The 13,730-nt window shown below is 33.6% G+C and overlaps 4 protein-coding genes and 1 long non-coding RNA gene across 10 annotated transcripts; 3 read left to right on the top strand and 2 right to left on the bottom strand.

Moving 5' to 3' along the window:
• Positions 1–565: 565 nt before the first annotated feature.
• On the bottom strand, positions 566–2,297 carry LOC126849320 (uncharacterized). Its single transcript, XM_050591047.1, has 4 exons — positions 1,868–2,297; positions 1,273–1,781; positions 1,044–1,199; positions 566–968 (listed from the first exon to the last, which is right to left on the bottom strand). Exons 1-4 carry the CDS (start codon positions 2,026–2,028, stop codon positions 754–756), a joined length of 1,041 nt encoding a protein of 346 aa, XP_050447004.1. The 5' UTR covers positions 2,029–2,297; the 3' UTR covers positions 566–753.
• Positions 1,727–2,425, top strand: LOC126849331 (uncharacterized). The gene is made up of 2 exons (XR_007687390.1): positions 1,727–1,838; positions 2,305–2,425. It is a non-coding gene; the product is annotated as an uncharacterized LOC126849331 (long non-coding RNA).
• A 363-nt stretch (positions 2,426–2,788) lies between these two features.
• On the top strand, positions 2,789–8,103 carry LOC126849314 (sodium- and chloride-dependent GABA transporter 1-like). 4 transcript variants are annotated; one of them, XM_050591029.1, is made up of 15 exons: positions 2,789–3,413; positions 3,881–4,160; positions 4,501–4,842; positions 4,921–5,140; positions 5,228–5,329; positions 5,468–5,645; positions 5,716–5,848; positions 5,932–6,066; positions 6,159–6,262; positions 6,455–6,579; positions 6,671–6,783; positions 6,880–7,011; positions 7,171–7,374; positions 7,469–7,636; positions 7,705–8,103. In XM_050591029.1, exons 3-15 carry the CDS (start codon positions 4,576–4,578, stop codon positions 7,804–7,806), a joined length of 1,983 nt encoding a protein of 660 aa, XP_050446986.1. In that variant the 5' UTR covers positions 2,789–3,413; positions 3,881–4,160; positions 4,501–4,575; the 3' UTR covers positions 7,807–8,103. The 4 variants fall into 4 exon arrangements, 3 of the variants coding, with proteins under 3 accessions (XP_050446986.1, XP_050446985.1, XP_050446987.1); XM_050591028.1 differs by lacking the exon at positions 3,881–4,160; XM_050591030.1 differs by lacking the exon at positions 3,881–4,160 and having other exon boundaries at positions 2,789–3,417.
• On the bottom strand, positions 7,430–9,563 carry LOC126849329 (male-enhanced antigen 1). Of its 3 annotated transcripts, XM_050591058.1 has the most exons (6): positions 9,397–9,563; positions 9,092–9,283; positions 8,933–9,004; positions 8,403–8,671; positions 7,691–7,850; positions 7,430–7,625 (listed from the first exon to the last, which is right to left on the bottom strand). In XM_050591058.1, exons 2-4 carry the CDS (start codon positions 9,269–9,271, stop codon positions 8,456–8,458), a joined length of 468 nt encoding a protein of 155 aa, XP_050447015.1. In that variant the 5' UTR covers positions 9,272–9,283; positions 9,397–9,563; the 3' UTR covers positions 7,430–7,625; positions 7,691–7,850; positions 8,403–8,455. The 3 variants fall into 3 exon arrangements, with proteins under 3 accessions (XP_050447015.1, XP_050447014.1, XP_050447016.1); XM_050591057.1 differs by having other exon boundaries at positions 7,691–8,671; XM_050591059.1 differs by having other exon boundaries at positions 7,430–7,605; positions 7,691–8,671.
• Positions 9,564–10,459: 896 nt separating this feature from the next.
• LOC126849322 (pancreatic lipase-related protein 2-like) lies at positions 10,460–13,651 on the top strand. The gene is made up of 7 exons (XM_050591049.1): positions 10,460–10,620; positions 10,726–10,828; positions 11,719–11,867; positions 12,233–12,478; positions 12,768–12,974; positions 13,088–13,244; positions 13,334–13,651. The coding sequence occupies exons 1-7, from the start codon at positions 10,569–10,571 to the stop codon at positions 13,389–13,391; spliced, it is 972 nt and encodes a 323-aa protein (XP_050447006.1). The 5' UTR covers positions 10,460–10,568; the 3' UTR covers positions 13,392–13,651.
• Positions 13,652–13,730: the final 79 nt, after the last annotated feature.

The following is a 13,730-nucleotide window of genomic DNA, read 5'->3' as shown; positions in this document are numbered from 1 at the left end:
AGACCATTTTCCTAGCTGGTACAGTAGCGTCAACTAGACCCATTTTAGAGTTGGCGAAACTACATGATCACATGCCTTTTTAGTGCCATCGGCCACCGGTAAAACAGCCGGTGCATGTTGGTGCATATTCATGCTAATCCATATAATAGGTTCTATAATAGGAAATCCATATATATGGATATTAATAAATCCATAATATTTCTCTTTTGACTCAATTGTGGATCCACGCATTAATCGGTCTATCATGGTATCGAAAAGTGAAGCCGATTATGTAGTTAATTGTACCTACTAGAGTGTATTACGAAAAACAATGATGTGATTCTCCTCAGGCTTCTGTCTGGTCATAAGCATCGTAGCAGTAGCATCAGCATTTTGCTTTAAATGTCATTAGAATAGAATTCTAAATCAGTAAAAATGGATATCATAAATGCAGAGAGAAACCTGAGAGTAATCATGCCCATCTTGATTGCTAATATTGACATATATACTTACATATAGATTCTCATCAAGAGATATGTAATAAAAAAAAGAGAGAAATATACACTATGCATAAATAAAATAATATAAAATTTTATATATATTAAAATATTTATAATTTTCTTATTTGTTACAATACTGAATTAGCATCCAGATCACATTGTAAATGCACAATTGCACAATGAATATAATAATGAAAAAATATAAAAATCATTAAAAAATAATTTCAATATTCATAATTAGTAATTAATGAAATGTCACGTTAATATTCAACATTTATGTCTCTTTCCAACATGGTACTTCCACCAGTTCCACAGTTCCATCATCTGTTAAAGTCAATATCTGTTTTCTGCTTTCATTTCTGGTTTTTATTTCCATTTCTTGTATAAGATTTGAGTCTGAACTTTTTGTCATATTCCTTGAAATGTCAATATCAACCATATTTACTGGCTGCAAAATAGATATTGACTGCTTGGAAGATGTTGGATTATCTTTTTGAACAGAAATATTATATTAAACATATCTTCTTTATTAACAATAAACTATCATTGTTAGTAACTACTTACTTGCTGGTGGTATATTGGAAATATATAAATGATCACAACTTGATAACCCTATTAATGGTGGTGGTGTAGTTTGGGTAAGCGGTAAAGTTGGTTGCAATGTTTTTTCCAAAAATAATGTCTTCATCGAATCATTCTTGACAATAATATCAGAATTATCTGTAATATGTATCAATAGCATCATAATAATTATAGAAAATAATTATTCCAATAATACAATTTTTCTTCATACTTTTCTCATTTTCTTTGTTTCTTGATTTACTTGTCTTGATACAACTGTGTTTTGTATCCTGCTGATTCTCAGAAATACATAATCCACATTTATGACAGAATGCTCTCTGCTTGGCATGATCCCTCAAATGATACATCATGAAAGAATTGAGACGTGTGGTATATTTGCACTTGTCACATTGCAACCATGAGTGAGAGTTTTTCTGTATCTTACTATCTTCTTCTATGCTATTCTTTTTCCCTTCTGTTTCTAGATCAATCTCATTCTGTTTACAGCTGTAATCAGTGATCTCTTTTGTGCTGGATTTTGTGATCTGTGGTGGCTGACATGGTTTTGGCTTATCACCACCACCTCGAAGCTCTCCGTCTTCCAGAGAATATTTCTGTTCTAAGAATCGTAAAACATGATCGCGAACGTTACGCATTTCTGTTTCCAGCCTATCAAGAGTGTTAATAAGAATGGCGCAACTGCGACAGATCACATCGTCCTCGGATATTACAACCATGTATCTGAGAGAAAAAAAATGATTTCTTTTGTAATCTTCCGTTACTTTATAGAACAATCGTGTAAGCTATTAATAATGCGAATTTATCACCTCTCGCCGACTAGTTCTCCAAGTTTCTCGATTACTCTGGTCTGTGAATTTTGCGTCCTGCATGTAGCTAAGGCATAAAAGCGGCCCTGAACTTCGGCGTCACAAACGAAACATCGTGATTCTCCTTTTATAGTGTCATCAGTATTACCAGATTCAGCCATGATCTCGAAAAGTATATCCGAAACATATCACGACAATGATGTTTTTATTATTACAATGCGCTCGAAATCCAATTGCCGCGCGTATATCAAAAGAATTAATCTCGTAGATTAGGTTAGGTTAGGTTAGGTTAAAGTAAAGTTAGGATTATAAAACACGAGGGAAAATAAAATAAATACGTGTTAATTACAAGATTTAAATATTTAAAAAGAATGATTCATTAGAATTTATTATGTATATTTGTTTATAACATATAATTGTTTTTTTTTTTTTTATAGATGTCTTTGGAAATTCAACCAGAACTGAGAATATGAAAGAAAAGTAAAAAAAAAATATGAAGAGAGAACAGAAGAAACACAGAAATATTATGTAGAAAATAAAAAAATGTGTAATTTTTTATACTTATGTTTTATTTATTTAAGAAGAAAGAGAACACTTTTTAAAATGAGATTATATATACGTAATCTAAAATTCTTTTTATAAAACTTATATTGGGTTTGTGACAAAGTCAAATTTATTCCTATAAAAGATAATTTTTTTTTTTACAGACAAGAATGTAGAGAGATGTTTTTTTATATTAAATTCTCAAATTATTAAATGCATTTATGAGTTATAAATCGAAAAGTGCATTATAATTATGAAATTTAAGTAAAACTTTTAAATAAATAATTATATTTGAGTCTGAGCCTTTTATATATTTATGTATAAATGCATGTAATTCATTGTACGAATTTTTATTGCATTTTAGAACTTTTGAACACCGAGACGGTTTCAATTCGTTAACTTATAATATCTGATATAATTATGGTCTCGGTCATATATTTATGTCGTTTTATCCTTTAAGTGTTATTATCTAAAACTTAAGATAGTGACAAAATTTTATCTCACATCGATGAATCCATACAATAATAATAATAATAATAATAAAAGGAGAATATCGCGCGACTAGTCGGCGTGATTCGCGCATACATCGGCTGATCTCTTCGTACCACATGATAAAGCCTAAATATAGAGTGACACTGTGGCATTAATTTGTTGAATGAAAAGATAGGTGCGTTCATACTCGAGGGGGACTGAGTGTCATTGTGGGGTATATCGTGACGGGGTACGGCAGAAATCTCTGCATCCGCGCGAGCCCTTCCTCGAAATCGCGCTTGGCTGGACGTTCGGCTAACGTTCTACAAAAGGGGTGATTTCGCCCCCTTTCACAAATTTTACCCTGCGCTGAAGATACCAGAAGTGGTCCCGCACCGAAAGAATCGCAGAAGAAACGCAATATTTGACAGGATGTCGAGGATACAGGGATAAGGATCAGGAAGGAGGATACCAAGAAGTAGAAAAAAAGGATCCTTACAAGAAAACACATATTGGATCGCGCAATAATTACGTATGTATGTCGTTTGTGAGTTTCTATGCGAAATGAACACTTTGATCGTTCCCTCGATGTTGATGTATATCTATTATTGCTTCTTTAAAGCTATATATATATATATATATATATATATATATATATAATATATAATATATATATATATATATATATATATATATAAAACTTAATTATCAAATTATTTTTTTCAATTAGCACTTAAATATGAAAAACAATACGACACGCGAGAAAGATGGATAATCTTATTTATTTAATATATTTTTTCTATATATATATATATATATATATATAGAAAAAATATATTAAATAAATAAGATTATCCATCTTTCTCGCGTGTCGTATTGTTTTTCATATTTAAGTGCTAATTGAAAAAAATAATTTGATAATTAAGTTTTAGTTTAACAGCAATCGCGTTTAATACATCAAAGCTAATCTAAAAGATTCGTGATTAAGTAAAAAAATAGAGCTTTTTCGTTACATATCGTTATCGCGGGACAATACAAGACAAACGACACACCGTCGATATGCACAGGGCACCAAGAATTAAATATTAAAATAGGACAAGGTTGTGACGATGAGAACGCAATCGGCGAACGCTATGATTCCCGGAAGTGGCTCGTTATTCACCGTTCATCGGTCATCATCAAGACCCTTGTCTACTATATGTAATACCTTGTATGCGCACCTCGCGCTCGTGTACGCGCGATGACGACGATGACGACGATGAATATTACGAAAGATCCCGTAAATATTATCTATTACTTTATATTATAACGCCTTATCGTCATGTCCTATATATTCTTCTGGAGCCTCGTAACAGTTTTGACCGTTCTTTTAAGGGCTTCCTGTTTATTGAGGTCGCCGTAACTAGATAAAACGAAAAGGTCGCGTTATAAAAGCTTCAAAATTGAACTAAATAAGATAATTATCAATTAGGCCTTTGCTATTTTTATATCTTTTTTCATTTAATTATTGATTCAACAACTATGCCATAAACATTTTAGCATTTCAATAAAAAAAAAGAAAAAAAAATACGAAGCACGAAGTATACTTAACGTACTGGCAAGCTGATCTCCATTCGCAGCTGATCGGTTATAGTAGAATGAGGTGAATCCTTCAATCTCAATTTCATCCCGCGATTTCATCGCCGTAACAAATAATGCCTTCGAGAGGATCGACCGACCGTCCCAAGATAGACAGATCCACCAGTCCTCTGTCGCGGAAACCGGCGACGAGTTCCGCGAATCCCGTGCAGGAGTTGAAGGCTCTTTTCACCGAACCTACCAGTAATGAACTGCCAATTATCTCCAATGGCGAAAAAGAATCGGACTTCCGATTTGAAGCCATACAATGCTTGCGACAATCCTCCATCATCAAGAGAATTCATCTACCGGATCTACCGGAACGAGGGAACTGGAGCAGCAAGGTGAGACTTCGGATAACGTAAACAATACTTTAGTATAAGACTTGGATCTAATTGATAAGCGTTATCTTTTTTTTAAAGATCGAATTTATTTTATCCGTCGTGGGATTGGCCATAGGTTTGGGAAATCTATGGCGATTTCCCTACCTTTGCTATAAGAATGGCGGCGGTGCTTTTATGGTGCCCTACTTCATCGCACTCGCGCTGGCCGGTATACCCATGTTCCTAATGGAGTTATCCTTAGGACAGATGCTGACGATAGGTGGTTTAGGTGTCTTTAAGATAGCACCAATCTTTAAAGGTGATTTTACAGAATACTCTTAGGATCTTAATAAGTGTCTCGTCGTTAGGATATTTTTCGGTAATGATAATGTTGATTTCTTCATAGGCATTGGATATGCGACTTGCGTGCTTTCCTGTTGGACCAATGTGTATTACATCATTATCCTCGCTTGGGCACTCTTCTATTTCTTAGTTTCTTTACGAGCTGGTGAGCATACAACATTCAAAGCATTTCAATATACTTTGATATTTCTCTCTAAAAAATCAACCTTTTATTATTTAATCTTCAAATTATATAAATTCAAATAGTGGAGAAGTTATTATATCTAATATAAATTTTGCGCAGACGTACCCTGGAGAACGTGCGACAACTCATGGAACACACGTTACTGTATCACGCCAGATGAACGTCTGAACGTTTCATGCTGGCAAGACGATCACTGGCCGAATGATATTATATGCGCCACGTCCCTCGGGAATTTGAGTCATGAGTTGTTGAAGGATCCGGTCAAAGAATTTTGGGAGTAAGTTACTAGTTTTTTTCATGCTTCAATTAATTAATAATTTTTTATGAATATTTTCTGTCGCAAAAAGGAGACGGACCCTACAGATTTCAACTGGTATTGAAGACGTGGGTGGTATAAGATGGGAGTTAGCTGGTACGCTCGCGGTCGTATGGATCATGTGCTACTTTTGCATCTGGAAAGGCGTTAAATGGACGGGCAAGGTATATCGGACTCTCACAGAATCGAATCCTCACTCTTCGCTTTCAAACATAAAGCTGTGAATTACATACGCGATATAATATAGGTCGTTTACTTCACGGCACTCTTCCCGTATGCCTTGCTGGCTGTGCTGCTCGTGAGAGGTCTAACGCTACCCGGTGCTGCAGAAGGTTTGAAATATTACGCTACACCGAATCTCTCAAAACTCGGTGATCCCGAGGTAATATTGTTACATTATTAATTTTTCTTAATATATACATATAGCTAGATCAGAATATAATTATTACATTCATAATTATGCTATGTATATAGGTATGGATAGACGCGGTGACACAAATATTCTTCACTTATGCTCTCGGTTTAGGTGCATTGGTAGCTCTTGGTAGTTACAATAAGTTCAACAATAATGTTTACAAGTAAGCATCTTTTTTTCCATTGCGTGAGAAACAGCAAATTTATTTATTGTATCAATCATGTGTGTTTGCTATTAAATGTCGTGTTAAGTATGATTTCTCTATATTTCCTTCCATTGTACCATAAAAAATATATAGAATATCTGAGTCCCTTTTGTGGTCTATTATCTAAAGCTTTATCGATATATATTATAGAGATGCTCTCATTGTATGTGGAGTGAATACTTGTACCAGTTTGCTTAGCGGAGTAGTCATATTTTCCGTAGTTGGTTTCATGGCTCATGAACAACAGAAACCTGTAGCCGATGTAGCTGCTTCTGGTAATTATTCGTGTCTATTTCGTATTATCTTCTCTATCTTTTTCAATATTAGGACAACGCAATAATAATTTATATCCGTTATTTCGACCAGGACCCGGTCTGGCATTCTTAGTTTATCCCTCGGCGGTATTACAATTACCGGGGGCGTCGATTTGGTCAAGTCTATTTTTCTTCATGCTCCTTTTAATAGGATTGGATAGTCAGGTAATGTAAAATTTGTCGAATCTAGGGATCAATATTTATTATTTCATTAAATTATCGTGGATTAATGTTAATGTTTAAAAAAGTTGTATTCTGCAGTTCTGTACCATGGAGGGCTTTATTACCGCTGCCGTGGACGAATGGCCGCGGTTTCTCAGAAAACGGAAGGAAACATTCATCGCGATCGTATGCCTAATTTCCTATTTAATCGGACTTTTTTGCGTTACGGAAGTGAGTATATACTTAACATGTGTGTATGTACAGACTGCTTAATAGTAATATCTAATATCTCTGCTGTTTTGTATATCTCATTTTATTAAATTCTGTTTTTTGAATAAAGAGTTTAGTCATTCGTTTCAATGACCTGACACGTTAATCTTTTTAATTTAGGGCGGAATGTACGTGTTTCAACTCCTGGATACATACGCTGTGAGCGGATTTTGTCTGTTATTCCTCATGTTCTTTGAATGCATCTCAGTGTCGTGGGCATTCGGGGTGGATCGATTTTACGATGGCATACGGGACATGATAGGCTATTACCCCTGCTTCTGGTGGAAAATATGCTGGACGTTTACCACGCCCGCCATTTGCGTGGTGAGACTTTTTAATTTGTCTCAACAAGATAATTTAGGGTAATATAATTTATATGTATATATACACATTATTTTATTATCCTTTGTATATATAGGGCGTTTTCATCTTTAATATCATTAAGTTTGTGCCTGTGAAATATCTCACATACGAATTTCCATGGTGGAGTCATTTGTTGGGGTGGCTCGCAGGTCTCTCCTCGATGTTGTGCATTCCGGGCTACATGATTTACATCTGGAATGTTACATCCGGAACTACCTCAGAAGTATATAATATTGCGCAAAAGAATAGCATACTCTCGCGAAACTTTATAACTTACTTATTTCTTTTTAGAAATTTCGGAAATTGATAAAAATAGAAGACGATGTTGCCGCCTTACGAAAGAAACTCAATCCAGTCAAAGCTGCTGCCATCGATACAGAGTTCGAGTTATAAAATCGTATTGTGCCTTCTTCAATGGATATTATATATATGATGAACTATAAAACATTAATAAGAAAAAGATTTAAGCGCAATGGGCTATAAACGATTTAATAATAAATTCAGATTTCATTATAGTAGTATTAAAATAAGATATCACATATGTTTCATTGACACTACGAGCACGATTACATATCGAGCGATGTTTATTAATTAATTAATATATCATACTTATAATCTGTTTCCAAACAATATAATATCAAACAAGAAAAGCAAAAATAATAATATTCTTTATGATTTGTATGACTAATACATTTTGATTTTTTCTTCCTGTCACATTGCAATTGCATATCTTATAAATTAATTAGATAAATTAATGAGATAATGCTTAAACTTTATTTAAACTCCCTTAACCTAATTAATATAAAAATCAAACATATATATATTAAACGTACATATATATTCGTTTATATTTAAATGCTAAAATATGTGTAACTAGTTCTTGATTATGTTTCCACATCTTTTAACATTGTAATTATAATTATAATTTGAATTATAATTCCAGATATATATACTGCTTATTATGTGCAGCAGATAATAAAGATTTTAACCTTTTGTTTGTTGTATGTGTGCAATCTGGTGACTATGATGCAACTTGAAAACTCTATGGATCTTTGTTCTGCATCTGTTTAATGCGAACAAGAAGTTGCTCTTTCCATTGCTCTTCTGAAATTGTGGACGCCCATTGTGGAATTGAAGTTTCCGGAAGGGTGATGGATGCCATTACAGATTTAACTTCCTTGATCTTAGATGCATCTAAGTCAATATCAGAACGATTATCTGAACTTGACCAAACTTGCAGTATCTCTGAAGAACAACTCTGAAACATGACACATATATAATGTTGATCTTTAATTGATTGAATGCCTTACTATATGTTTAAGAGACAAACTAGTAAACGCAAAGAAAAAGAAAAAAGAACAGAAAAACAGATCGCTTATATATATTTTCTATAATATATATGCAATCAAATTTGAGTTGAAATTAAGAGTTTCCAAAATCAAATAAAACATACTGATTAGAAATTTTTTGGTTTACTAAATAGTTCTATAATAGATGTTCTCATTAAAAAAGAGCTTACTTGCTGGGTTTCTACCATATGAGCCGATGATATTTGAGTAGATTCATCAAATCCAGATAACCACTCATCGCTCTTAAGTAGAATAGATATATTTAATTAATTTTAGAAATTTTCTTTATTAGAAATGATAAAAATTCTTGCCACTTGATAAAATATTACCTCTTCCCTATCCAATATAGGATCTACATCAGTAGATACTTGGGACAATGGCATATATCCTGCCATTCCTACATCCTCATCATCACTATCGTCTTCATCATTCATCATTCTTGCATCTAGGAGTGCATTGGAAACTGTCAGATTTTCCTGAATAGATTCATGTGTAGGCTCAGGCGACATGGTATGTATTGACTGAACATAAATATTTTATCTTAACAAAACAACGTTAAATATGCGGACAGCGACAATTTCGAATTCTATCACACAACTAATGTTGACAAAATATAATAAAAGGATGTACGTACAAATAAAACTAAAACTGACTACATAAGATTAATTTTAACAGCTCGTTACTCCTTTTTCATCTTTCTCAATACAAATGCAAATATTAAGTCATAGATATAATAAGAACAGATAAAATATTGAGAAAGATAACGCGTAGTCTGAAAAACGTGTAGAAAGAGACGGAAGACTAAATTAAAAACTTTATTTCTTTCTAATGAGAGAAAATAAATGTAGATATAGACTGTTCCAATTATATGAACCAATCGCTTCGAAAATATCACTGCGCATGAACAAATGAGAGAGACTGTAGAGCATTGGAGAATCACTCTACTCTTGCTTTGTCTATGGTGTATATCTGCATATGCGCTATTTTTGATGGTATAGCGCTTTTAAACGCTTATTAAACATTATTATTCAAATTGTGACAATATTTTTAACTCTATATAATTTCAGACGATTAACATACCGTTTTATTAACAATCAATAAAAGGTAAGTATCAATAAAAGGTAAAGAAAAACAAAATAATTTTGTTTTTCTCATTGTTTTAAATAAAAAAGAAAATATTCAAAAAAGATACATTGCAAAAATTCATATATATTATATATGAATATATAATATATTATTTTAAAGTATAAAAACATTAATTTTCGAAAATGTTAAGTAAAAGTTTTTTATGATAATCAAATCTCTCCTTTTTCCTAAATATAATTATTACAACAAATTAAATATATATATATATATATATATATATATATATATATGACCTATTGAAATAATATATTCTAAAAATAAACTTATATTTTAGAAATATTTTGAAAATGTGATCTCTCACACAGAGAAGGAGAGAGAAATTAACGTATGTTAGATTTGTATGCAGTGCTTTAATATTAGTTAATTTCTTGAAATTAATTCATCTATATTTAATTAAAAAATAAATACTGCGCGCCATCGAATATGAAATTATTTGAAATGTTGCTGGTAGGACCGTTCTTAAAATCGGCATTATGGTAATGAACGTATTAATGAGTGAGGTTACTCTTATCGTACTTTCGAGAGCTGGTCGACGAATAAAAAGAAAGCGCGCGGGATGAATGACGGACTGAGGCGTTAAGTCGACCAAGTTAAAGTAGTAGTAATCCGGTGCATCTCGTGGAGACGGCTGGTGTGTCGTGCAGCGTAGAATTCAAAGATATGTCACTCATCGAATTTCTCATCCTTTCGACCATCCTCTTCGCCTGGTCAGGTAATCATCGATTATTATCGACTCGAGATCTCAATTGATACAAAACAGATTTTTTTTTTACGAATTTCGATTAATGTCGATTAATCCTTCAGTTGTTAATTCCAGCATACGCATATCCGGAAGATAGGCTATTAAACGACGACGCGCGGGCATCGATCATCGAGACAGTATTGGAACGCGAACCGGCGACCTTCAAATTGTACACCAGGTGCGTGCAATCCTTTACTATTGTTAGATTTGATTTACAATGAGATATAAAAAACGTGTGTGAATCTATAATATCATGTACATTAATATAAAATATAAAATACATAATGTACATAAATTATACTAAAAAATATTTTATTAATATATTATAATATATTATATAAATATTTTAACTTTGGTTCGAACAATTGGGCAAAGGAATGAAAAAGCATTGCTGTAGTATTAACAATAAATGAACTTGTACGAGAACGAAGGAGAGCCATTCGCGAATATTATAATTGATTTAAAATCAAATTACATAATATATTATGTGAATTTCGTGTATCATTATATTGTTTATATAAAAATTTTCTTGATATTCTTCAAATAATTATTTAATATATTCGCAATTGTAGAAATCTCTTAGAGCACCGATCGAGAATCAATCATACGTCAACACGACTAATTTCCATGTACCGCGGTACGTTATCGCCCCGTGGAGGATGCATCAGTTTTTTAATGATACGTGCAATCAGCGAATATTCTATTCTCAGCGCTGACGTTCGATCAACTATCGAGCATCGAGGCGCCGTGTCGCATCGCATCGCGTCGCGTCGCATTGACGCCTGAATATCGCGCCCTCGGATTGATTCCCCCCTCCTCTTGCACTTTTTTTCTTTTTCTTTTCTCAAGAGACGACCGAGAAAGCAAGAAAGGGACGCCACTTTGACATTCTAAATTTTTTTTCATTACGCGGAGAATAACAAATTTCGAAACCTACATCCACGATGATGAAATCGTCGCGATATTTGGTTGTGTGTTTTTGTATTTTAACTTTCGCAGTATCCGAAACATGATCATACATTTAACGTGCAATACAAATCATCATTATGATATTATTATTTTGCGCAGGGAGAACCCATTTGGCGAAGAACAATTGTTTCTAAACAACACCGAGGTGTTGTACGCGTCGCATTTCAACGAAAGCAGACCGACCAAGTTTATCGTTCACGGATTCAGCGATACCGGGAACGAAGGCTGGATACGAGATCTAATAGGCGGTGGGTCGACATGGATATTGCGTCGCAATTTGCGCATTTTTTTCTACTATTTCTATTATACTACTACTACTACTACTACTTTCGCAAACAATCAGGGTCAGCCTATTTCGGTAAATACGGAATCGACGTCGTTGTTGGTTCAAAAGTCAGCGCGATAACAATTTAATTAATCGTTTTCGCAAGTTTTTGCTTGCTCTTCCTCCACAGAAACTTTGCGGAAGAGTTCCAAGTTCCTTTTTTTATATCATACGCGATTCTCTGATCTGATAATTCGATCATTCTGTTTTTTCTTCTCTTATACATAGCGTCGCTTTCAAATAAAAATAAAAAAGGAATAGAGATATAACATTTAATTGCATTTTTAGCGTATCTGCTTTATCAGGATGTGAACGTGATAGTCGTTGGTTGGGGAATTTTGGCGTCCGACGCCTATCCGGTGGCAGCTAAGAATACGCGTCTTGTCGGTGAGTATTTAGGCCAATTCCTGGAGTTCTTAAATCGGGACTCGAACCTGGAATACAAGGACGTGCACATTAGCGGTCATAGTTTGGGATCCTATGTGGCGGGCTTCGCCGGAGCTTATCACGATGGACGTGTCGGAAGAATAACAGGTAAAACAGAGTGATCGCCTATCATCATTTTTATAAGCGCTACAAAAGAACACTGCAAAATTTTTTTAAAACATTTTTCAGAATATAATTACATCATATTTATAATAATTTTTTTTTTTAATTTTCATGTTTATCCGTTTAATAAAACGATATTAAATAAATGTTACATATAAATTAGAATTACTATATTTTTTTTGAAGCATTATAAAATAATAGCATTAGAAAATAGCTGCAAATAAAAGACACAAAATACGCAATTATAATTTACAATTTTTTTTTCTTTTTAAAGGATTGGATCCTGCGAGTCCTCTGTTTGAGACCATTTCCGGCATAGTTGATCCAGAATATCGATTGGATCCGACCGATGCTCAATTCGTAGATGTGATCCATACCAGCGGTCCGACGTTTGGATTTCTGGCGCCGTTAGGACATGCTGATTTTTATCCCAACGACGGCAAAATTCCTCAACCTGGATGCTCTTTTGTGCCAACAATAAGTAAGTATCATAAAAGTAAAAATTGCGTTTTATTGCATCTTCATTGCGAAGAATATCGAAACAAAAATGACTTATGGATGATATATATATCTTAATGTCACTTTATATTACAGCTTATTGTAGCCATTCGCGGGCACATCAGCTTATGACCGAGAGCATCGGTAGTACGGTAGGCTTCAAAGCAAGAATGTGCGAGAGCTGGGAAAAATACAAGGAGCAACTTTGCGATTACAATCCGGTCGTATTGATGGGCGAATATGCTTCTACGTCGTAAGTTGTCTCTTTTTCTACTCTGTTATAAATTTTTTGAAGATAGTTATAAAAGAGTCGATCCAATGATTTGTTTCCCTCTCATCCAGGTTACGTGGCAAATTTTATCTGTCGACCAATGGTGCTCCTCCATACGCGCAACAGTAAACATTATAAATTTGATCTTAACGGATTTTGACCTAAGAATTTGCGAACTCACGATTCGAGAGCAATGATCGTGTAATATAATAATTTGTACTATAGTCATTTATAAGTTACCTTATTTATAAAACTTTCCATTCTGAGCGTGTACTGAACATGTTTTGCGCGCACCGTATATCGGAATGTATCTTTAATATTACGTAATGTATGTTTTACATACATATAATTTTTAAAAAGAGTACAAATTACATTAATTGTGACTACAATTTTAAATTAATATTCCATTTACACAACTGTCACTTTTTCCATTTTAAATTCTTTAATTTTTCTAATGATATCAAGAAA

Source organism: Cataglyphis hispanica, chromosome 4 (genome assembly GCF_021464435.1).
Source record: "Cataglyphis hispanica isolate Lineage 1 chromosome 4, ULB_Chis1_1.0, whole genome shotgun sequence".
Taxonomy (NCBI): Eukaryota; Metazoa; Arthropoda; class Insecta; order Hymenoptera; family Formicidae; genus Cataglyphis; species Cataglyphis hispanica.
The sequence above is the reverse complement of the archived record's forward strand: the minus strand, read 5'-3'. Positions and strand labels throughout refer to the sequence as shown.